At 47.8% G+C, this 25,447-nt stretch overlaps 1 protein-coding gene across 5 annotated transcripts in view; it reads left to right on the forward strand.

Moving 5' to 3' along the window:
* Positions 1-4,988: 4,988 nt before the first annotated feature.
* DEUP1 (deuterosome assembly protein 1) overlaps positions 4,989-25,447 on the forward strand; it is a 90,062-nt gene continuing 69,603 nt past the window's right edge. Inside the window, exons 1-3 of one of the 5 annotated variants that reach the window (XM_053308207.1) lie at positions 5,755-5,963; positions 7,542-7,582; positions 9,694-9,754. In XM_053308207.1, coding sequence (XP_053164182.1) covers positions 9,711-9,754 — 44 coding nt within the window. In that variant the 5' untranslated portion in view covers positions 5,755-5,963; positions 7,542-7,582; positions 9,694-9,710. Of the gene's footprint in view, positions 5,008-5,748; positions 5,964-7,541; positions 7,583-9,693; positions 9,755-25,447 lie in introns of those variants that run through there. The other 4 variants (XM_053308208.1, XM_053308210.1, XM_053308209.1 and 1 more) reach the window with 4 other exon arrangements.

Below are 25,447 nucleotides of genomic sequence, written 5' to 3' on the forward strand. Positions count from 1 at the left end.
GGATCTTTCCAAACCGGGTGAGTGGGCGACAAAATGGCAAATGCGGTTCAGTGTTGGCAAATGTAAAGTGATGCACATTGAGATGAAAAACCCCAACTTCAAATATACGCTGATGAGATCTGAGCTGTCAGTGACTGACCAGGAGAGGGATCTTGGGGTCAGGGTGGACAGCTCATTGAAAGTGACGACTCAATGTGCAGCAGCTATGAAAAAGGCCATTTCCATGCTAGAGATAATTGGGAAGGGGATTGAAAATAATACTGCTAATATCATAATACCGTTATACAAAACTAGTATACAGGTGTGACCATACCTGGAGTACTGCGTGCAATTCTGGTCACATCTAAAAAAGGACACTGTAGAACTGGAAAAGGTACAGAAGAGGGCAACCAAGACGATCAGGGGCCTAGAGCACCTTCCTTATGAGGCAAGGCTACACCACCTTTTTAGTGTAGAAAAAAGATGAATGTGGGGAGACAAGATAGAGGTCTATAAAATCATGCATGGTGTGGAGAAAGTGGAGAGAGAGAGAAATTCTTCTCCCTCTTACATAACACTAGTACCAGGGGTCATCCCATGAAATTAATTGCAAGAATTTTAGGACCTACAAATGGAAGCTGTGTTTTTCACACAAGGCATAATCAACTTGTGGAATTCTCTGCCACAAGATGTGGTGACAGCCAACGATCTGGATGGCTTTAAGAGGGATTTGGATAAATTCATGCAGGAGAGATCTATCTACGACTACTAGTCTGAGGGCTATAGGCCACCTCCAGCCTCAAAGGCATGATGCCTCTGAGTACCAGTTATAGGGGAGGAACAGCAGGAGAGAGGGCATGCCCTCAACTCCTGCTTGTGGCTTCCAGTGGTATCTGGTGGGCCACTGTGTGAAACAGGATGCTGGACTAGATGGGCCTTGGGCCTGATCCAGCAGAGCTGTTCTTATGACTATTCATGCCCTAAAAAACATCAGGACCGAATAGGCTGCTGCTGAAAAACTGAAACTCTTCTTCCGAGTTCTCTCTCACATGGCCATTCTCATCCTGAAGTCTTCTGTGTCTGGCTCTTAAAGAAGCAGTACAGAATAGATGCTGAGCAGTTCATAAGGCTGTTCTGTCTTCACTCTCCTTCCTTCAGGGCAGATGGTTCTTCAGTAGCCCCATGTCACAATTTCATGTAGTAGGGCTGGGGATTTCACTTGATGTCTCAAGGAACCACTGGCTGTTAGACCAGTCAATACTAGATTAGATGGGCCAACAATATGATTCTGATTATGGCAATTTCATGTGACCAGAAAGCCTAATATCAGCTCTCCACACCCTGAAGAATAATACCCATTAACTGCCCACTGGGAAGGAAAAGGAATATTCGGAGGTCAACCTTTTGTCAGAGAAAGCATTTCATGCAAGCTTTTTGCAATGTCTTATGCTTTCATGTTCAAGGCAAATGTTTTATTCTTCAAAAGTTAGATTTTTCTCCCTATGAAAACTTTCATCTAGAAGGCTAAAAGGAACTCCCAGTAGGTACTTTCTGCAGCATCCTTTCTGCTCTTCTCATCTCGGCCCCCTGTTTCATTGGCCATAATCATTCCTTCATTTTAGGGAGCAGTTCCTTGAAACTTCTTTAGATAACAAATGAGCTTTTTCATAGCCAAGCTGGATTAAAAATAAAATAAAATCTTTGTATTGTGCTCAGATTTGGCTACCCTGGGGGGAACAGTTGTCCTAACGAGTCCTGGTGTGGAGCTGGGTAAAGGACCAATCCAAATGTCAAGCAACTGTCCCAATAATACTTGCCATGGTGAAACCACAAGTCACAGGAATGTGTTAGCTGCTTTCTTAGTGGCAATAGGGCTACTTGCTGAACCCAAGAAAGACAAAATTCTACACACTGTGACAATGGGGTGAAGGAGAGTGGGTTCAGAATGGGTGGGAGCTGAAACACTGAGCTTGGGACTTGAAACACAGAAGTTCATATCCCCCTGTCATGATGAAGTTTACAATCACTCAGCCTACCCTATCTCACAGGGTTGTTGTGAGGTAAAGTCCTTGGAGGGGATGCAAAATCCAAGTATAAATGTCCAACTATTCTATGGAAATGTTCTCTCTTAGACAGTGCTCAAATGGCAGTATTTATTTTTAAATGATGGCCTCCGTAGCTCCTTTTTATTTTTATTTATTTAAGGCTACAGGGAGACATTATTTAGTGAGAATTTAGGGAGTGTCAGCGATCCTTCAGACATTGCTCTTAGATGCATGAAGCAGAAAATCCAAACTGCATCCCTTTTGGGTGATAAAAATATAGTGATAATCTATAGAATTTATAATTTGCATCCCCAAACTCTATAGCCTGAGGCAGGCCTTGCCTAATGGTTGAACCAGCCTTGGCTACATATCAACAGCTAGGGTTGGGAGAAGAAATATATATGTTTGAGAATTACAAATTCTGTATTTAGAAGCCTTTCAAACACAAAACACTAATGTAGGCAATTCCCTAATGTATTTCTGAAGCGCAACGCGCATTCAGTAAATAGCTTACTGTTTTTGTACTTTTTGTGAGCAGCTCTGAGAGTCCTTTTGAGGGTTGAGGAGCAGGATATAAATATTCAAAACAAATAAATTAAAATGACTTAGTTGACATGCAGTGTGATCCTATGCATGTTTACTCAGAAGTCCCACTGTGTTTAATGGGGCTTTCTCCTTGTGTGTAGTCTAAAAACATGACATGTTTCACTTCTGTTTAGGAATGCAAGATTTGGAGCATGAAGAGAAAAGCACAATTCCTTTAACTTTCCATCCACATTTACACAATACCACTGTTTGACCTACCAGAGCCTTCTTTGAGCCCATAAAATGATACCTGTCTATTAAAAACAGTCCTGTCACAGAGGTCATCATAATATCCATTTTACCATAGTGTGTGAGAACATGACTTGTATTACATTATGCAGCTTTTACCTAACTGAGAAGGAATTTGAAGATGAGTCCATTCTTGGGCAGCATTTCTCTTACGATTTAATTTTGTGAGTGTAGGTGCCCAAATATAAGACGTAAACACACTACATCAGTTGTGAAGACAGCTGTGAAGATATGGATAAGCAGTCTAATTTCCCTCACAAGACAGAAACAGAGGACACTTGCTCTTTCCTCAGTCCTCATTTCCATCTATTTTAAAGAGAAACACTATTAATATATGCTGAATCATTCTGGCCTGCATTATTTAACATACCCAAATATTTCCAATTGAGATCAATGTCTGAAAAATGCTTCTTTGATTAAATCATATCCAGTGATAGCTGCAGGATCTGTCCAGTCAGTAATAACAGGGAACTGTATACCATTACTAAGTAAATAAAAGAAGCAGGTACAGCAAGAAGAAGAAAAGGAAGAAAGGAACCTGCCTTATACTGAGTCCATTTGGCCCATTGAACTCAGTATTGTCTACACTGATTGGCAGCATCTCTACAAGGTCAAGTATAGCAGTCTCTCTCAGCCCTATCTGGAGATGCACAGTTGAAATTTAGTAGCCCTTTAGAATAACTCCTAGTAATACTGAGAAACTTAATCTAGATCAGGGGTTCTCAAACTTGGATGATGTTGGACTATAACTCCCATCATCCTCAGCCAAAGGTCATTGCAGCTGGGGATGATGGGAGTCATAGTCAGTGTTCCCTCTAATAGGGGTGTGTAAGGTCCGGAGTCCCCCCCAGTCTGGCACGGGGGGGACTGTTACTTTAAGCGGGGGAGTGGGGTGGTAGTACTTACCCCCCCCCCGCCACTCTTCCCCCTCTGGCACTGGTCCGTTTAAACATCTTCTTGGGGCGGCAGAGTTCCTCCCTGCCACCCCTGCCCCCGTCGTTGTTCCTTAAGGTTTAAAAGAGACAAGAGCTAGCGGCGCGCATGATGTATGTGGTATGTGGCATACATCACATGATGTATGTGGCATGCGCGCGCCAGCGTCAGAAACGAGCGCGCGTGCCGCTAGCACTCGTCTCTTTTAAACCTTAAGGAACAACGACGGGGACGGGGGCAGGGGCAGTGGCAGCAGGGAGGAACTCTGCCGCCCCAAGAAGATGTTTAAACGGACCAGCACCAGAGGGGAAAGAGCGGCGGGGGTGCATGGTTCGGTCCGGGCACACTGTTACAGACCTCCGGACCGGTTCGGCAGTCCGGCGGTTCGGATGGGCGGGGGCATGCCCCCGCCCATCCAAACCTCCAGACTGCCGGACCGGTCCGGAGGTCTGTAACAGTGTGCCCGGACCGAACCATGCACACTACTACCCTCTAACAGAGATTCCCAGATGTTGTTGACTACAACTCCCATAATCCCAAAGAAAAAGCCATTGCAGCTGGGGATTCTGGGAGTTGTAACAACATCTGGGAAGGAATCCCTGTTAGAGGGAACACTGGTAGTCCAACATCTGGGGAGGACCCACGTCTGAGCACCGCTGGTCTAGATGTCAGCCAGTGGGATTTACTTCCGAGTAAACTTGCAAAGGACTGAGTGGCACAAAACAGTCACAACAAATCAGCACAACTAGAATCGGGTTTGTTTCTGATAATCTAATACTAAACTGGAACATTTAGATGTAATGGGAAGCCAGATGATGCCGCTGATTAACAGCCATACTTTCAAGCACAGCTGGGCAGTTAAATCGCAGCAGGTCGAACATGGGTGCTGTGGCCAGGGGCGGATTAAGCTATTTGCCGCCCCAGCAAGGGTTCTCTTTTACAAGTAAAGGGCTTGCGGGGAGGGGGGAATACATCTATTTTTAAAACTTTTTCAGCCCATTTCGGGCCTCAGGTGTGTGTGTGTGCGCGCCGTGGCCCAAAAAACCTGACCTGTCTTTTGGGAGGCAGGTGGGTCTGTGGGAAGAGCTCTCGCCTCCGTCTGGCCACCATCTCGTCCTGCCACGTGCTATTACGCCCGACGACCCATGATTTGGAAGAGGAGGCAGGCTAGGAGCTCTCGCTGCCTTCGCACAGGGTGGTTTTAAAAGTTTTCGAAGTAGGTTTAACTCCCCCCTGCCCCCCAAGTGCAAGTAGCGGATTAATGCACACAGGCAAATTTGCGGCCGTAGGCAAGTGCCTACTTTTTTTTTGCCTGTGCGTTAATCCACCAAAGAGCTGCGGCCAGCACAAAAAGGAAAGCAACTTGCAAGCAGCATCGGCCCTCAAATAGCCAAGACTCCCCAGTGCCCACCCACATCCCGCCCCCCCCCCCGCGCCCGACGACTGCGAAGGACCGATTGTATCTTGGCGGTTTGGGACACACACGTGTGTGGCCTGGCTCTCTTCTGCTGCCTGCCTTGTAGCTGCACAGCGACCAGGCAGCCCCTGCCAGTAGGACGGGATGCCGCTGCTGCTCTGGCCCAGACTCCCTCACCCGCTGCCTGCCGGGTTCCCTTCCTCCTCCGAGGAAGGCCACCGGGCAACCTGGCACATGCCCAACGTGCCCCTCGCCCGTGCGGCGGCCCTCGTCGAGGACCAACTGTCTTGTCTCGGAGGGAGCAGAGAAGAGGGCGGGCCCCCAAGCCTTCCCTTCCCTGTCGTCTGCCGCCGCCGGTCGACCGTGGTCCGCCCGCTGCGGCTCCAGTCTCCGCTCTCCCCAATCACACCCCGCGAGAGAATCACACCTCGCCCGCCCCGTCCCTTGCAGCCCGCTCAGGCCCCGCCCCCTCGCCCCCAGCCCCGCCCCCGGGCTCCCCCTCGGCCGACTCGCCGCAAGGCCCCTTCGCAGCGGCTGCCCGTTGCCCTGGCAACGAGAGACGCCTGCAGGCCTCTCCTGCAACGGCCGCCGGGCCGAGGAGGAGGAGGAGGAGGGCGGGATGTGGGGGAAGGCGGCCGCCGCGGCGGGAGAACCAGAGGGCTGAGCGGGCAGCCAAGAGCGCTCGCCTGCGCCCCGACGGAGCGTGCGGAGCCGCAGCGCGCGACCGGTGCAGGGGAGTCCCCAGAGCCCAGCAGGTAACCCCCTCCCCTCCTCCCCAGAGACTCTTGGGGCTCACACGCCTTCCTGTAAGGAACGCCCACTGGCCTCAATCTCAGAAGTGTGGGAGGGTCCCTGCAGTGGGTGACAGTAGAAGAGAACTCTGCATGTGCTCAGGGGCTCTCTTTCCCTCAGTGGGTGACAGTAGGAGAGAACTCTGCATGTGCTCAGAGGCTCTCTTTCTATCCATGGGTGACAGTAGAGAGCCTCTCTGCATGTGCTCAGGGGCTCTCTTTCCCTCCCTGAGTGACAGTAGACAGAACTTCTCTCACTCTTTCCCTCTTCTGTTATTGTTCCACGTATTTCAGGAGGAGCTTGGGCACCGGAAAGGTCCTAAGGCTCAAATCTAGTACTTTAAACCTACACTTCCTCCTTCTTCCTTCTGTTCAATAGTGGCAGCACCCTGGAGAAATAGTGGTACAGAAAGGGCAAAGTTCATGGCAGAAAGGGAAAAAGAGGCACAATTTTTTTTTCATATGGGAGATTTCTGCAAGATAAATAATAGTGTCTTTTGCATTAATGCTCCTACCCTAATTGATTTTTCCCCCTGAAGAAAGGTCCATTTGGTTTTGATAGAGTTGATTTCCAAGTAAACATGTTTAGAACTGCAGTCTTATTTTAATACCAGTTTATGATCCAGCAGCTGGGTCCAATAATGATGGTGGGAGCAGAGGGGAATGAGCTATTTGTCAGAATGGCATTTGCCTCCCCTCTGGTGTCACTTAAGCCTTTCCCAGCAAAAATAACAAAGTTTCATGGCTCTTTAAAGACTTACACATTTATTGTGTCATGAGAGTTCACAGGTCCACTTTGGCAGATGCTTAAAGTTGTAACATCAATTTCTTTGTGTGTTTCCGTTTGTATTGAATGTGATGAGGGGAAAATGTGGAGGGGACTGATAAGTTTTTACAAAGTTAGGCCAAAAAGGACAAGCAATGCAAGAGATTCCTTTGCAGAACATAAATGAATCCAGTCAAAAAACAAAAGAAAAAGATCCAATGAGAGTGAGTACAACAACCCTCTCCCACTAGTGATGAATTGGCAAAGCAAGATGAGCTGTTTACCCTGGCACGCCAGGAATGAACAAAGTGAAATCTGAAACTGGACACTGCTCCTCACTTTCATATAATCTCACTTTGTCTTCATCTCTAAACATCACTTTGAGCGAGGATCAGAGAGAGGAACAAGAGAATATCTGTATGTGAGAATATAATTATTTCGGAGGAGTAGCTGCATTAGTCTGTTGCATCGAAAACAAGAAAAAGTCTTTAAGGTGCTGCTGCATGACAGTTGCATTATGATCAGTATCATGATTAACCCCAGAGAGCTTCTGCCACTTCCAATGTTTCTATTGCTTCTTTTCCCATAACACAAATTCAGGAGCAACAAAAACTATCTGTCCTAAAAAGGGTGTGTACTAACCACCCTGGATAGTACAAAAGGGTGTTTAAAATGTGTAAAAAGGTAATTAATCCTTATTAAGTGACCATGATTAGACTATGTTAGTAATTTTGTTATCTGTATAATTTGCTCCCTGTCCATTCTGCTTGATGAAGAACCCGCTATTACTTGAAAACTTGCATATCATTATGCTAAGGTATCAGCTTTTTTCCTGCTTTGAGTCAAAGAAAAGGTGTTTTGACAGCAGGATATACCTGCAGTACAAACTTAAATCAGTTGTATATCATTTTAAGTCTCCAGTCCTATTTATGTTTACTGGGACTGTGCGTTCAGTGGAACTTAGTCCTAGGTTTGTGTGCAAAGAATTGCAGCTTAAGGAGTCATGGATTCCCCCAAAGAATCCTGGAAATTGTAGTTTGTAGCCCCCTATGAACAATTGCAATTCCCAGGTTTCATGAGGAGAGAGGTTGATTATTAAATCATGTTAAGTATTTAGTTTAAATCTGCCTTCATTAGAGTTTCATACTTTGCAAAACAGATGGTATATACTCAACGGAACTTACCTTGAATCTGTTGTTTCCCTTTATATTTTTCACCACCCTTGGCTTTCTCGGTTTTTCTTTGTTTGCATAAGATGGCAAAGCAAATTTTGAATTGTTCTTTAGACAAATTCTTGTTGGTGGAGGAAGTTTTAAAATGTATTAGTGATTGTAGATATGGAACTAGGAGTAAAAGTGACTGATCAGTATACATCAGTGACATCCTACCTGGTAGCATATTTACTCAGAGGTATACCCCTTTGGTCCTCTGGGATTTACCCCTAGGTAAATTGCACAGAATTGCAGCCTTCCCCATACATCTGGTTATCCTACTCTTTATCCTCAGCTTTGTTAAATAGGGGAGAAGAAGTTTAAAATACAAGTCAGCATTTCCCCCCGCAATACTAGTAAAGCTGTAAAGAGAGCAAGTGTGGTGTAGTGGTTAGAGTGCTGGACTAGGACCGGGGAGTCCAGAGTTCAAATGCCCATTCAGCCAGGTGACTCTGGGCCAGTCACTTCTCTCAGCCTAACCTACTTCACAGGGTTGTTGTGAGGAGAAACTTAAGTATGTAGTACACCGCTCTGGGCTCCTTGGAGGAAGAGTGGGATATAAAATGTAAAATTTAAAAAAAAATCCAGACCTTTCTTCAAACTGTTGGACAGGATGCAAGGCACATTCTTTCAGCAATGGGAAATAAATATCACTCTAGAACTGCTTCACTTTCTGTTAGATTTACCTTGACATAATTATTTGTCTTCAGAATGAGTTGTTGAGTCTAATCATTATGGCTGTTAAATTTACTATTGGGCAGACCTGTAAAAATAAAGGTCATATCTCAATTAGGTGTTGTTTTTTTAAAAAATCTGATCTATTTTGATAATGGACAAAATTTCTTCGTTGTTGAAAACTAATCAGTCATATGATCAAAAATATTTTTATATTGTAATATATGAGTTCCTTTTTGGTCTTACATAGAATTTTAAATACCTCTTATTAAAGCCTCTTTAAATTTTATCTATTCATTATAACAAAACCTGTTGTTACCATTGTCAGTGTAATAAGCATGTACCTTAACCTGACACACAGTATTTTTCTAAATTCTAAAGATCATTTACTATGTAAATAAGCAGTTCATTGGTGGAAATAATTTTCAATATACAAGTTGTTATGATGTTGAAAATACTTAATACATTAAAAAAAAAAATTTTTTTTTAAATTGCAGCCTTCCCACAACTGCAACAGTACTGCCTGGGTTAATTAAATCATGGGTTTAGAACAGTCTTGAAGCGTTTTGCCAAGAAAGCAGGACACTCTGTCACAAACTCTTGCAGATCAGGTTGATCATACATCAAACAAAAACAGTATAACATGTGAATGTAGCCACATGGTATACTGCTTGTCTGTAATCTTCTGCAAAGTGGCAAGGAACATTGCTTTGTCAGTCCCCTGCTTCCTTGGATTTCTGATCTGGTACAGATGTATGCCTAAATTCTCCTCGGCTGGATGTTGCAGATGACCAGTTTAACCAATTATGTGCACTCTGCTGTTTACTACTTAGTAAACGATTGTCATGTGCTATAAACAGAGAAAAGATGCTGGTGGAATAAATAGCTATTTATTCCACTACTGATCCACTGATCTTCACCACCTAATCCAGGCTTATTTATATTGACCATCCTTCACCATAGTCTCTAAACAGCCTCTAGCATTAATTATGACTCTGTTGTACAAACAAGAAAATGACATTTTCTCTCTCCCTTTTAACAGATGGAATAAATTCTAAAATGGAAAAAAGGTTAGAGGTGCTGCAAGAACAAATGATATCTAGGTACGTTGATAGTTAATCCTCATTAGTTCTCAATATGTGTGTATGTATGTTCAAAAATTATGTAGAACATAAAGCCTTATTATTCAAAATGTCAGCATTCTTTGACCTTCAGTTCTGCTTCTACCATAAAGAAACATATGGCGTGGTTTTATTTATTTATTTATTCAATTTATATACTGCCCTTCCTAAAGTGGTTCACAGTGGTTTACATTAAAATCAAAAACACATAATAAAACAATTAAAATCAGAAAACGTTTAAACCAGATTAAAACTCATTAAAATTAAAATTCAAGCTAGATATTAAAAGCCAGGCTAAAAAGATAGGTCCTTAAGGCTCTCCTGAAGGCCTCCAAGGAAGTTAATCCTCTCATATCCATGGGGAGCATATCCCACAACCTAGGGGTGACAACTGAGAGGACCCGATCCCAGGTCGCCACCAGATGAACTGGTGGCACCTGAAGACAAACCCTCCTGATGATCCTAATGAGTGGTGGGGATATTGTAGAGAAAGGTGCTCTCTCAGGTAAACGGGACCTAATGGTCTGGTTAATGGTCTAGGGACCATTCAGGGCTTTAAAGGTAATAACTAGCACTTTGTACTTTGCCCAGAAACATATGTGGTCTATAAGAATACCAACTCCCTTACCAGGATCCCTGTCAAGGAATTGGCTTATGTTGAATGTGTGTACCTAAGTCTAGAGACCAAGGATAGACTGGGACTTCTGTTGGTGTACCGATTAACCCGCTGCCCAACGGAGTGCCTAACTATGCCAACGGACCTGATTGTGGAGTTGACATTTTGGAGTTGACATGCCCAGGTTGTTGATAGTAGGGGACTTCAGTGTTCATTTCAAGACCAGGTTGTCGGGAGCAGCTCAGGCTTTCATAGCAGCCATGATGACTATGGACCTATCTCAGTTTATCTCTGGACTGACGTGTGATGCTGGTCACACTCTCGATTAGGTCTTTTGCTCTGTTTAGGGTGGTGTTCTGTGGGTTGTTGCCTATTATGATCTTCTGGAGAGGTCTGGTTACGGTTGCCACTGGCTTGTTTCATTCATTCATTCATTCATTCATTCGATTTCTATACCACCCATCCAAAAATGGCTCAGGGCGGTTTACACAGAGAAATAATAAATAAATAAATGGATTCCTGTCCTCTAAGGGCTCACAATCTAAAAAGAAACATAATTTAGACACCAGCAACAGTCACTGGAAGTACTGTGCTGGGGTGGATAGGGCCAGTTACTCTCCCCCTGCTAAATAAAGAGAATCACCACATTAAAAGGTGCCTCTTTGCCAGGTTAGCAGGGTGGCGACTCGGGACCAGGCCTTCTCTATGGCTGCCCCAGGGCTTTGGAATATGCTCCCTGTTGAAATAAGAGCATCTCCTTCTCTGTTTGCTTTTTGGAAGACCCTCAAAACAAACCTGTTTTTGCAAATTTTTAACTGAAATTAATTTTGAACTGTTTAGTTTGTTTTTATTAGACTGTTTTTATAGTATTTTGTGAAATTTTAACTGTTTTTACTCTGTTTTATATTGTCTTTTAAATTTTGTACACTGCCTGGAGTTGTATATATCAGGAGATATAAAACTATGATAAATAATATTGGTGGCCAGTGCAACTGTTTAAGAACAGGCATAATGTGGTCTCTCTGGGATACCCCAGAGACCAATGTGGCTGCCACATTTTGAACTAACTGAAGTTTCCAGACTATGTACAGAGGCAGCCCTACATAGAGCGCATTGTAGTAGTCCAACCTGGAGGTTACCAGCTAGTGTATCACTGTTTTCAGGTCATTCTCTTGAAGAAACAGGCGGAGTTGTCAAATCAATCCTAGCTGGTCAAAAGCGCCCCTGGCCACAGCCTCAACCTGAGACACCAGGGTGTGACCTAGATCCAAGAGCACTCCCAAGCTACAAACCTGTTCTTTCTGGGGGAGTGTAACCTTGTCCAGAAAATGATGTTCTATCCTGTCTTGCAGATTACCATGCCTCCCTTAGTTGCTTTTTTTTTCTGAACTAAAAAGCGACAACTGTTGTAGCCTTGCCTCATAAGGAAGGTTCTCCAGGTGTTCTGCTGTAATATCATGAATGCTGTAATATCATGAAATGTAGCTAATGTACCCAAACTCAGCTCTTTAGCAAAGCTGTGTCCCAGTTGCCTCTCCTCCATACACACATCTGTATAATCACTGACCCTTCTATGCCCTATCAAAATTACTTCTTTATTACTCCTTTATCAATACACAGTCTTTGGGACTCTACACATGATCAGTGTGTAGAGCCTGCAGGGCTTCTGCAGGGAGAGCAGGATTGCAGATGAGCATCTGGCCATACCTGAGTGGCTGCACTGGTCGCCCACACGATTACTGACTCCGTGATGGAGCTGGTGGGGTGGTGGGAATTGGGGGCTTCCCGGTCCCCAGAAGGCCTAGAATGCTCTGCGCGAGTGCGCGGGGCATTCTGGTGAGACCCCCAAGGCTGGGAGGCTTGTTAGAGCCTCCAGGTCGGGGGGGGGTCTCCTCGTGAGTTGCTGTGGTGTGGAGTCGCACCGTGGTGACTCATGATTGCCAAAATGGGGTTAGCGGAGTGCTCGTTCCACTAACCTCATTTAAAGGGCGTGGAACCTAAGCGGGCTACCCCCCGGGGGCTGCCCAGCTCCCGGAGGTTCTCACAACTGCTCGAAAGCAGGCTGGGCTCCCTTAGCCTGCTTTTGAGAGGTCATGTGAATAGCTTCCACATTCTGTTACCTGTTTCTGACCAGGTCCTTTGCATTTTCCCTGCATGATGGGTGTTGGAAAGCCTCAGATTGGCCATCCCTGATATACTTGTAACAAATGGTCACTGCTGAACACTGTCTTTACCATCTGTTAAATTTATTCCACTTGTCTCTAAATAGGATGCAGTCTTTAAAAGTCTCTCTGTGGACTAAGCATGAAAAGTGGTTTAGAAGGTTGAATAAAATCAAATATGCACAGCTCTATTGATTAATCTAAACTGTATTTTCATGATCTGCAATCTTATTAACCTCAGTGGCATTGCATAGGTTTAGCCGCTGTCTGTGAGAAAAGCTAAATAGGAACAAACGAGAAGAGAATGTGAAATAGCCCAGTGTAATACCTTAAGCAGCCCCTTAGGAATCAAGCATCAGGAATCCTGGGGAGATTCCAGACAACTAGAAGGAAGGAACATCGTGCTACTATTTCAAATGAATAAGTAAAATAAATCTGTTATCTATAGCCATAATGCTTGACACTGATGAGTTTAAGATTCCGTTTATTAGTCAAGCCATGAAGTCATAATGTGACTTACTGCTTTTAATGAAGAGTGCATTCCTAATTGACCCACATTTCTTGCTGAAATTACTTTTCAAGCCTGGACAAAGTAGAAGAGGCTTCTTTTGTTTAAAACCTTTGCCATGAATAACCTTCCTAATTAGGAAATGTTATGATCTGGAAATTGCACTGTAAAACGCTCACCCTGTCAAAAGAATCTTGTTGAAAATAACCCCCCCCCATATCATCACCTAATTAGAGTACTTCAGAAGCTTTAACGCAAATGGAATAAGATTAGTGCATCATAAAGACACCCTCCTCACACCCAAGAATTCCTTTTAAAGACGTTTTCTGTAAAGGTGATTTCACTGGCTTCTTGCTTCTGCTTCTTTTTAGCTTTATTTGTAACTAGCTGGGTCGGGTGCAGAGCATCTGTGCCTCCGGCTGGCCCACCCGCCACCACTGTCCCCACCACCACCACGCCCAGCTTTATGGATGGCCAGCTGGCTGCTCCCGCCCCCTCTCTCCGCACGCTACCCCGCCCCCCCCGCTTTCTGACTTCCACCTCCTCCCAGCAGCCGGGCCAGGCCAGCCCGCCACCACTTCCTCTGGCTGACCGGCAGCCGGGCCAGGTCAGCCCACCGCCACCATTGTCTCTCATCCCCAGTGCTATCCCTAGGCAGCTACCCTCGCGAGAGCTGCCACGCATGGGATTCGCGACCTGTACATTTAGAAGAATTAAATATATAGATAGATATTTATTGACCGTTCAGAGTAAGTACACCTGAGCTCAGTGGTATTTGCTTTTGAGTAAACAGAATGTAAGTAGGGCTGTCACCCAATAAAAGAAATCTCAGTCAATTACATGGGTGGGTTTTAGATAATTCATCAAATAATTAATCAATTACATTTGCATATGGGTAAAAGCAATAGTTCTGAAGCATGCTTTCTCGGTTGGTGCTGTCAAGGCATCTCATGAAGATGGTTATCCCTGTCACGTGCTCCTAGGCAGGACTATGCAAATTAGTTTAGAAAGGCAGTCCTATATAGCTCTGACGGGGATAACCCCGCCCCAGTTCTTCTAGTCCTGTTGCTCCTGGCAGGCTGTGTTCCTCGGCTCGTCCAGTTCAGGCCTGTATTGCTTCTGCTTCTTACCTTTTCCCCGTGGTTCCTATTGTTTCGTGTACTTTTTTCACTCCAGATATATATTTAAAAAAAAAAAAATAACTGTCAGTACTTTTCGGCGCTTTTCACTCCAATCTTGGTTTGTTGGTTCCCCCGGTTAGCCCCTTCCCCTCCTCCCCCCTCTCCTCTTTCAATTAGACAGCTTTTTATGGGAGATCCCTCCAGGGGCTCAGAAAGTAGGAGGAGGGTATTGCATGTGCTAGTGCCCGCTGGGCGTCCGTCTGAGCGTTTCCCGGGGCACACTAGAAAACTTGGCGATCCAGCACCCCAACCCAGCCCAATCGCCACAGTTCAGTGCACAATTGTCCTCCCTGCCCCAGCCCCGGCTGACTCTGTTCTGTCCGGGCAGGCAGTGGGAGCGTTCCTGCATTTGATCGCCCCTTCGGGAGGCGAGTCCTCAGGAAGAACGGAGGGCGGAGAGAGCTTAAATCACCCGAGGCGCTTGACGCGTAGCTCGGCCCTCGCAGGCGACTTTAATCTAGTTGAGCCTACGTTCGGCACATTAAACGAGGCCATCAGGGTGGGCAGGGTTAGACCGATCTCCAACCCCCCCACACACACACACAAGCAGAGATCCGCGCCTTGTGCTCTCTACCTAAAATGGCCGCCTCCACTAGCGACGCTCTACCGCCACTAAATGGCGCCGCACCAGAAATGGCGGGAACGGCTTCGGCTGCTCCCTCTACATCCTCAGCTAGTATTACAGCGAGAGTGTCCCGATCGGAGGGGCGGGAGGGTTCCCCCCTATCGGAATCTGTAGCTAATCTGCCAATGCCTTCCCAAATGCCCACGGAATGGCAAAATTGGTTTAAATCAACAATGAAAGAGGCCCTGGGTCTGCTGAGGGATTATAACAAGCGTAAACGCTCTAAGAGGCCCACAAAATCATCTTCCTCTTCTGATGAGGAATCTTCCTCCTCCTCCTCTTCCTCCTCTCCCTCCCCTAGGAGGTCCAAGCGCAGAAGGAAACACACAAAGAGGCATAAAAAGCATAAAAAGACTGCTAGGGCCATTACCTCAGTACACTCATCTGAGGGATCTGGGCAAGAATCTGGGGACCCCACGGCAAATGACATCCGCCCAGTAGGAAATAAAGCTCCACATATTCCACCCCCCCTTCTGGAGGAGGAGGCGGAAGACACCACAGCTGATATCAGGGGAGCTGATATGGCCTGCGAGGGTGACCAGGGACTAGAGAGAGATGAGGGAGACTGGTCAGGGGCAGAGGAGATCGAGCAAGCACAAACTTCCCAACGCCTTTTCTCCCCGGAAGATTTTAACCCCCTCATGACCAAGGTGTTAACTACCATTGGTCTACAGGCTAAGCCCACGCCTGAACCGGGCCAAAATCCCAAAGGCGATCTGGTCTTTCCGAAGCCACAGCCTCGAGAGCTTCCCTTACCCATGCCCACCTATTTTTCAGAAGTTATCAAGTCGGAATGGGCGGTGCCAAGTGTCCCGAAAAAAGCTTCCACTTCTTCCACTAGATTCTACACGTTCCAACAAGAACCTACCACACTTCTCCAAACGCCGACCACCGATGCACCTATTTCACAACTAAGCAGCGGATCCCTGGTACCGAGAGATGGGGAAGGGTTCCTCAAAGAACCATCCGATAAGAAGGCGGAGTTCTCGTTCCGACGGGTCCACGACAACGCCTCACTGGCTACACGATCAGCTGCAGTGGCCTCCATGACGGCCAGGGCCAGTCTTCTGTGGATCAACGACCTCATCAACGAGACTCCACCGGAATCTACGCGCCTAAGACAGCAGCTGTTGAAACTACAGCGAGCACAGGCACTCATCGCCGATACTTCCCTCGACACTATACGTTACTCGGCAAGATCCTCGGCAGCTTCAGTGATCGGTAGAAGGCATCTCTGGCTGAAGGCGTGGCAAGCAGACTCCGTATCCAAGAACAACCTATGTGCTCTGCCTTATGAGGGGTCCAAGCTCTTCGGCGATTCAGCCCTAGAGAACATACTAGTCGAATCGAAAGATAAAAAGAAAACCATGCCTTCGGCCCCCAGGAAGCCCGATAAACCAGCTTTCAGAAGAAGCTAGCAACAGCCTTTTTGTTCCTTTTGCCCCGCCTTTAGGGGCAGAGACAGAGACTTCCGCGGCTCCAGAGCCTCCTGGCCCCGCCAGCGATTCACCAGCAGGAACCCCAACTTCCGCAACCCCGGCAACCAGGGGAAACCTCAGGCAAAGAATCAGTTCTGACACAGGCTTCCTCAGCCTGGGGGGTCGCCTATCCAACTTCCTCCCAACATGGCTACGCGATATATCGGATGCATGGGCTCTGGAGGTCATTCGTTTCAGTTACAGGATCGAGCTGGGCTCCTCCCCTCATCCACGATTTCTCTCTACTCCCCGCTCTCACTCCGCTTCAAAGCACGCGGAAATGTCCACAGCTATCCTACACCTGCGAGACATCGGAGCCATAGAGCTTGTTCCCAGGGGGCAGGAGGGGAGAGGAGTCTACTCCATCCTGTTTACGGTACCCAAAAAGGACGGGTCCCGCAGAGCGGTTCTAGACCTAAAATATTTGAACTCCTTCGTCAGAACACGCAAGTTTCGCATGGAGTCCCTCCGCTCCATTTTAGAATCTCTGCAGCAAGGAGACTTTCTGTCCTCAATAGATTTACGGGAGGCCTATCTGCACATCCCCATACATCCCGACAGCAGGCCGCTACTCCGCTTCAAATACGCAGGGCTGGACTATCAATTCAAGGCCCTCCCCTTCGGCCTCGCCTCTGCACCCAGGACGTTCACCAAGATCCTCGCCCCGGTCCTCGCTCTGCTTCGTATTCAGGGGGTACACATAGTGGGGTACCTCAACGATCTACTCCTAAAATCGGAGTCCTGGGATTCAGCAGTAAGGGATCTGGAAAGGACCATGACAACAAATCAACACGGTTTCCTAATCAACATAGAAAAGAGTCACCTCTCCCCGATGCAGAGAATTCGCCACCTCGGGGTAATAATCGACACTCTATTGTGCAAGGTCTTCCTCCCGGAAGACAGAGCCCTGGTGCTTACATCAGAAACAAAGGAGGTCCTGGCGAGGCTGAAGTCGCCTTTACTGTCCTTGGCTCAACTCCTGGGGCTAATGGTGTCAACGCTGGAAGCGGTCCCGTGGGCAAGGCTACACCTTCGGGTCCTCCAATGGTACCTCCTGAAATTCCAAGCGTACATAACCATGAGGCGCAACATCCTAGTCATTCCGCCTCCACAGGTGATAATGTCCCTGACCTGGTGGACCAGGTCTCGGAATCTCCAAACAGGCAAGTGCTTCCTCGAACTTCCGAAACTCATTATCACAACAGACGCAAGCAACAGAGGCTGGGGGGCACACTTCCTACAACACTCAGTCCAAGGACGATGGGAGAGCCTAGAAAGATCCCATTCTATAAACTGGCTCGAGCTGAGAGCCATCCGTCTGGCCCTCTTACATTTCCAACCCCTGGTCGAGGGGAAGGATGTCCTAGTGAAAACGGACAACACCACAGCCAAGGCACACGTAAACAGACAGGGAGGAACTCGATCGCGTTCTCTGTTCCAGGAATCAGTCCTCCTCCTATCTTGGGCCAAGAAGCACCTCAATTCCATCACAGCTCACCATGTCAAGGGAGATCTGAATTCAGTCGCGGATTGGTTGAGCAGGGAGGACCTCCTCCCGGGGGAGTGGTCCCTCAACACGGAAGTGTTCGATCAGTTGGCGTACAAGTGGGGGCGGCCACAAGCAGACTTGTTCGCCACTCCCCTCAACGCAAAGACAGAGATATTCATCACCAGGTTCCACTGTCATGCAGCATGGGGAACGGATGCCCTGTCTTGCAGATGGCCCCAGGGTCTCCTGTACGCCTTCCCCCCGATACCACTTCTGACCAGAGTACTCCGCAGGATACGGAATCTGAGAGCAGAGGTCGTCATGGTGGCCCCGTTCTGGCCCAGACGTCACTGGTTCACGGACCTCGTAGGCATGGCAATAGACCAGCCTTGGCACCTCCCCACGAGACCAGTCCTCCTTCTCCAGGGGCCAGTTCACCATCCCAATCCGGGCTGGTTTCAACTAGCCTCCTGGAGACTGAGCGGATCCGATTGCGAGCGCAGGGACTTCCTCCCAAAGTGACTGAAACCATCCTGGCTTCTAGGGAAAATTCCACTAATCGAATCTACCAGTATACATGGAGGATGTTTCTGCGTTGGCTCCACAGGAAAAAACTCCCTAGTGACGAGGCGACGCCACTACATCTCCTACAATTCCTCCAGGATGGGCTTGATAAAAGACTGAAGCCCAACACCCTCAAGAGGCAAGCTGCCGCATTATTGCCAATGCTGAAGGGGAAGGCTAACTCACAGTATTGTTCTCTCCTAAAAAGGTTTCTCAGGGGGGCCACCCTATTGTCTCCCCCAGTTATACATCGTTTCCCTTCATGGGATCTGAATTTGGTGCTTCAAGCATTACAAGGCCCTTCTTTCGAACCGATCCGTACCATACCACTACGCCTCCTGTTTCAGAAGTTGGCTTTCCTGGTGGCACTCACCTCTGCTAGAAGAGTTTCAGAGCTGAGAGCGCTCTCAGTCCACAAGTCGTTCTGCGTCTTCTCTGAGGACTCGGTCAGGCTGATCCCGGACCCCTTCTTCCAACCAAAGGTGGTATCTCATTTCCATGCATCACAAGACATCTTCCTTCCTTCCTTCTGCCCGCATCCAAAGCACCCCAGAGAGAAACTGTGGCACAAGCTGGACTTACGTAGATGCTTGAGATGCTACATAAAACGCACGGCCAGTTTCCGTAAGACCGAATCTATGTTTGTCTCTTACCTGCCCACCTCTATGGGAGAGGCAGTATCTGCAAGAACTATTGCTAAATGGATTAGAGCATGCATTACCTTAGCTTATGAGACACAAAAGGTCCCTCCTCCGGCCAATATTTGGGCACACTCCACCAGGTTGGCAGCTGCCTCGGCCGCCTTCTCCACTAACGCTTCAGTACAGGAGATTTGTAAGGCAGCGGTATGGAAAAATCCATCCACCTTTATAAAACATTATAAACTGGACACATACGCTGCTGCCCAAGCGGCATTCGGTAGGAGAGCACTCCAGAGGGTTCTTCCCCAGGAATGAGCAGCGTTATCCCTCCCTGACTTGGAAAGTTTGCTTTGGTAAGTCCCATCTTCATGAGATGCCTTGACAGCACCAACCGAGAATGAAGCATTGGTTACTCACCGTGAAGGCTTCTTCTGGTTGCTGCTGTCAAGGCATCTCAGCCCACCCTTGTGGCTCGCTGTCTTCTCTAGGGGAAGAACCCTCCTGGGACCAAGTAATACGCCCCCACACATATCTGTTCCTTGCAGGGCGTATGCATCCGATTCTGTGTTATAGGGACATGTCTGTATGTTTCCTCTCTCTTGTATTGTTCTCTCCATGATTTCGCTTACTTCTGGTTCGTTCGGCCTAGAAGAACTGGGGCGGGGTTATCCCCGTCAGAGCTATATAGGACTGCCTTTCTAAACTAATTTGCATAGTCCTGCCTAGGAGCACGTGACAGGGATAACCATCTTCATGAGATGCCTTGACAGCAGCAACCAGAAGAAGCCTTCACGGTGAGTAACCAATGCTTCATTCTTTGTAGGTGATGAATGCCTGTGTTGTAGTGGGCATTCCCTCTGTGTCCGAATGAAAGATGTTGGAATGCCTCTTTTGAGATGGTGCTTGCCATCTACAGTTTGTTTGTTTGACGTATGTGTATACCGCCCAAAACTTACATCTCTGGGCGGTTTACAACAAAACAAAACAAAACACAAAGGTTTAAAAAAATTACAATAATTTAGAATTTAATACAATGTTAAAAACTATTAAAACAAGTACTTCTAAAAATCTGCTGCCCTTTTAATCAGGGACACCTTTTTAGAAGTTTTAAATTTAATAGTTGTAGTCCTACAAGTAAGTGTGTTACTTTATTATTTATTTATTTATTATTAAAACTTTTATACCACCCTTCCAAAAGGCTCAGGGCGGTTTACATTAAAACACCTTAAAATCAGTTAATAATTAAAATAAACATTATAAAACATAACAATGATTAACAATTAAAAACATCATAAAACTACAATTAAACAATCAAAACAATTTAAAAACAAATTTTTAAAAAGCTGAGAAAGCCTGGCTGAAGAGATGTGTTTTCAGGTGTTTTCTGAAAATTGCCAGAGATGGGGAGGATCGTATCTCAGCAGGGAGCGCATTCCACAATCTCGGGGCAGAAGCCGAAAAGGCCCGTCTCTGTGTAGCCACCAAACGAGTTGGTGGCAACTGGAGACGGACCTCCTCAAGTGACCTCAGCGGCCGGTGGGGCTCATAGCGAAGAAGACGCTCTCTTAGATACCCGGGGCCTAAGCCGTTTAGGGCTTTATAAGTAATAACTAGTACTTTGTATTTTGCCCGGAAACCTACTGGCAGCCAGTGTAACTCCATCAACAAAGGAGTAATGTGGTCTCTCCGAGATGACCCAGAGACCAACCTGGCTGCCGCATTCTGGACCAACGGAAGTTTCCGGACTATGTACAAAGGAAGCCCCACGTAGAGCGCATTACAGAAGTCCAGTCTGGAGGTTACCAACAAATGTACCACTCTTCTGAGGTCACTGATCTCGAGAAATGGGCGCAGCTGGCGTATCAGCCGAAGCTGATAGAAGGCACTCCTGGCCACCGCCTCAGCCTGAGAAACCAAGGAGAGACGTTGATCCAGAAGTACTCCCAGACTGCGAACCTGTTCCTTTTGGGGAAGTGTGACCCCATCTAGAACAGGCAGATCAAAATCGTCTCTAGAGTTCTGACCCCGCGCAATAAGTACCTCCGTCTTATCTGGATTCAGCTTCAGTTTATTCTCCCTCATCCAGCCCATTACTGCTTCCAGGCAGGCATTTAGGGAGGATATGCCAACTCCTGAAGAAGTTGACATGGAGAAGTAGATCTGGGTGTCATCAGCATACTGGTAACACCCAGCTCCAAATCCCCTGATGATCTCTCCCAGCGGTTTCATGTAGATGTTAAAAAGCATTGGAGAGAGTATGGAGCCTTGAGGAACACCATACCTAAGCTCAGATTTTGAAGAGCAACAATCTCCAATCAACACCATCTGGAATCTGTCCAAGAGGTAGGAGCGGAACCACTGAAAAACAGTGCCTCCCACCCCCAACCCCCTCAGACGTTCCAGAAGGATACTATGGTTGATAGTATCGAAAGTCGCCGAGAGATCCAAGAGGACCAACAGAGTCACACTTCCTCTGTCCATTGCCAATTGGAGATCATCCATCAGGCCGACCAAGGCAGTCTCCACCCCATAGCCCGCCCGAAAACCGCTTTGAAATGGGTCTAGATAATCAGTTTCCTCCAGGACCGCCTGGAGCTGAGAGGCCACCACCCTCTCAATTACCTTGCCCAGCCATGGGAGATTGGAAACTGGCCTATAATTGCTCAACTCTGAGGGATCTAATGCAGGCTTCTTTAGAAGAGGTCTAATAATTGCCTCCTTAAGACAAGGAGGCATCCTGCCCTCCCTCAGAGAAGCATTTATGATTTCTACCAGGCCGCCTACAACAGCCTCCCTGCTAGATAGAACAAGCCATGTTGTACAAGGGTCAAGAGGACAAGTGGTAGGCCTCACCGCTCCAAGCAGCTTGTCCACATCGTCAGGAGTCACAAACTGAAATTGATCCAGCCGAATCGTATAAGAGGAGTTGTCGGACACCTCCAGTTCAGACATCAGATTAATTGTGGAGTCTCCATCTAGGTCGGCCCGAATCCAAGAGATTTTGTCTGCGAAAAATTCATTAAACACACCACAGCAGGTAACTGATGCCTCCAAATTCTGGTTCAAGGGAGAGGGAGCAGATACTAGTCCCCTGACAACCCTGAACAACTCCGCTGGATGTGAACTCGCAGAGGCAATACGGGCAGAAAAGAACCACTTCTTTGCCGCACGTATCGCCTGAGCATAGATCTTTAAATGTGCTCCATGTCGTAATCTGTCGGATTCGAGTTGAGTTTTTCTCCACTTGCACTCCAGTCGCCTACCTTGCCGCTTCAGCCCCCGTAGATCTTCCGTATACCAAGGGGCCAATTTTGAAGCAGGTCGGAGGGGACGCTTAGGAGCAATCGTGTCTACTGCCCTGGTGAGCAAGTTGTTCCAGTTTTCAACCAGGGCATCAACAGGATCACCTGCAGAGCCAACATTAAATCCCTCCAAGGCTTCTTGGAATCCTACTGGATCCAGTAACCTCTTCGGGCGGACCATTCTAATAGGCCCCTCGCCCCTGCAGAGGTGGGAAGTGGTTGTAAGTCCAACCTTAACCAGATGGTGGTCTGTCCATGACAACGGGGAGATCGAAGGAGTCCCCACCCACGGAGCACCACCCTGATCAGAATAAAAGACCAAATCAAGCGTGTGACCTGCAATATGCGTCGATCCAGAGACTGCTTGGGATAGGCCCATAGTCGTCATGGCCGCTATGAACTCCTGAGCTGCCCCGGACAAATTGGTCCCAAAATGAACATTGAAGTCCCCCAGCACTAAAAGTCTGGGAGACTCCAACGCAAGTTCTGTAACCAAGTCTGTGAGCTCAGTAAGGGATTCAGTTGGGCAGCGGGGCGATCGGTACACCAACAGAAGTCCCAATCTATCCCTGGTCCCCAAACTCAAGTACACACATTCAATATGGTCCGATACCCTAACAGGGACCCTGGTAAGGGAGATGTTATCCTTATAGACCACAGCCACTCCACCTCCCCGCCCACGTCCCCTCACCTGCCTTTCTACAGAATATCCTGGCGGGAGAAGCTGGGACCAAACTGGACCACTAGCCTCCCCCAACCAAGTCTTAGTAATACACATCAGGTCGGCCCCTTCATCCATGATCAAATCATGGATGAGTTCTGATTTATTTTGGACCAACCTGGCATTGCAGAGAAGCAAGGTAAGGTTATGTGGGATGTTGGCAGTGCTCCCCGAGATCAAAGAGCTGGCAGGAGAGCCGGAAAGGGGGACAGCTATTAGATTTCTGACCACCCTTCCCCCGGAACAGCCTGCTGACCTGCCAGCGTTTCTTCTTCTATTCCCCACCACCACAGGAATAGCTGCCCCACCTTCAACGAAGGCACTCCCTGGCTCCCCATCTCCAGACAAACCAGCAATATAACATCTATCTATATTATTAATTCTCCATGATGGGCCATGTGTGGGGATGTGGTAGAAAGGAGGCGATTGGCTGATAGAGTTTGCAAGCAGAAGCACCTGATTGGACAGTGGGGATTCCATATGCAGATAGGGAGAAGGAACCTGTGAGAGCAGAAGCACCATGGTGATTGGGCAGTGGGGATTCCATATGCAGATAAGAAGGAGGAGCCTGTGATGGTTAAGGTCAGTTGTAATGCAACTGTTACTGGTCGGAAGATGTTCTTGATTGTAGAGGAGAGGAATCTCTCTGTATAAAAGGATAGCAAGCAGGGGTCTGCAAAAAGACAGGTCGTGAGGGAGGAAAGAGCCCCTTCAGGAGAAGGAGGATGCCGTTATGTAAATTAAACAACTCAGGGAAGGAGGGAGGGAGAAAGAGAAAAAATATGAAGGGAGGGGAAAGAAAGAGTGGGGAAGAGCAAGTGGAGGAGAGAGAACGAGAAAAAGAAGGGAGGGGGGAGAGAGACAGAAGGAATGGCAAGGGATGGGCCTGAGCCTGTCAGCAGCCTGAGGGGAATGAGCAGCCATGGCAGCACTAGCAGCAAGGAAGGGCCCAGTCAACCACTGCTGCTGTTTAGGGCTACCAAGGTCATTGTCAGAGGGAGGCAGGCAGGCAAGGGACAGGCCTGGGCCTGGGCCTGTCAGCGGCCTGAGGGGAACGAGCGGTCATGGTGGTGGCAGCAGTGAGGAAGGGCCCAGTCAACCACTGCTGCTGCTACTCCTGTGGGGACAAGCAGGAGCAGGGCACAGGTGAGGGTGGAGAGGTCTCTGGGGATAGGGGGCTGCAGCTTGGCCAATAGGCAGCAGCAATGCTGCAGCCACAACCAAGAAGGGTGAGGGGGATGGAAGCAACAGGATGGAGAAGGAGCAGAAGTGCAGCTCAGGTGAGGGTGGGGAGATCTCTGAGGTGAGGGGAGCAATCAAGTACTAACGCGCAGATGCTCTAGAGCGTGCAAGAGTTCCAGCATTGAAGCAGAGAGAAATAATGGTGGCGGCCAGGATGCAGAGGTGGAGGGCCAGCAGGCAAAGCCCCTCTGGCCAGACAGAGGAGGCGGTGGCGGGGAGAAATAATGGCGGCGGTGAGGAGGTGGGCAGACGGCAGGCAAAGCCCTACTAGCCGGGAGGAGGAAAAGGGAGGTGGTGGCGGGATGGCCTGGCCCTGGCCCGCCCAATGGGGAGAGCTGTGGGGGGGGGAGAGCAAGCGAGCTGTGGGGGCGAGCGAGCAAGCAGTGGGGGGAGGGAGCGAGAGCGCTGCGGGGGAATGCCACAGGCTCAGTGCACAACTGCACAGATGCTCTGTGCGGGGTCAGCTAGTAGTAATAGAATGCAGTGGGAATCCTGAACCCAAAGATGTTGCTGGTTATTTGCAAATCAGTGTGCAAGAACACTGCAGTTCCTGATCATGTGGGCATCTCCTCGCTGCCCATGCTGTCTTCCACTCCCCCTTTCTTCCCAGCCACCCCCTTGACTCTCATCTAACATCCTCTTCTTCTCTCCTTTTCACTGGACCATTTCCTCTTGCTACTCTCCTTTCCTTTCTTCCCAGCCACCCCCTTGACTCTCATCTAACATCCTCTTCTTCTCTCCTTTTCACTGGACCATTTCCTCTTGCTACTCTCCTTTCCTAGTCTCTCCAGTTTTCCCTGGCCCGTTACATCCTCTTTTTCTAGGCCTGTACCTCTTCAGCCCCTACGTTCCCTTGAACCATCTGCCTGCCCTGCCGCCCTGTAAGAGGACAGAACCCTTCTACCTGCCTGGCCCCTCTTTATCATTAGCCAGTCACTGCCAGAGGCTTCACCACCACCAAACCACATAGTGGGCTTGTCCATACAGCCGTTAAGTGACCTTGGGTTAGGGAGGTATAAAAATGTGCTAAATAAATAAATAAGTGGGTAGGGCAAGCATCCTACCCACCTTTGGTCACTACCCTGTTTCCCTGAAAGTAAGACCTACCCCGAAAGTAAGACCTAGCAGTAATTTCTGATGTACCGC

Source organism: Hemicordylus capensis, chromosome 3, assembly GCF_027244095.1.
Source record: "Hemicordylus capensis ecotype Gifberg chromosome 3, rHemCap1.1.pri, whole genome shotgun sequence".
NCBI classification, from domain to species: Eukaryota; Metazoa; Chordata; class Lepidosauria; order Squamata; family Cordylidae; genus Hemicordylus; species Hemicordylus capensis.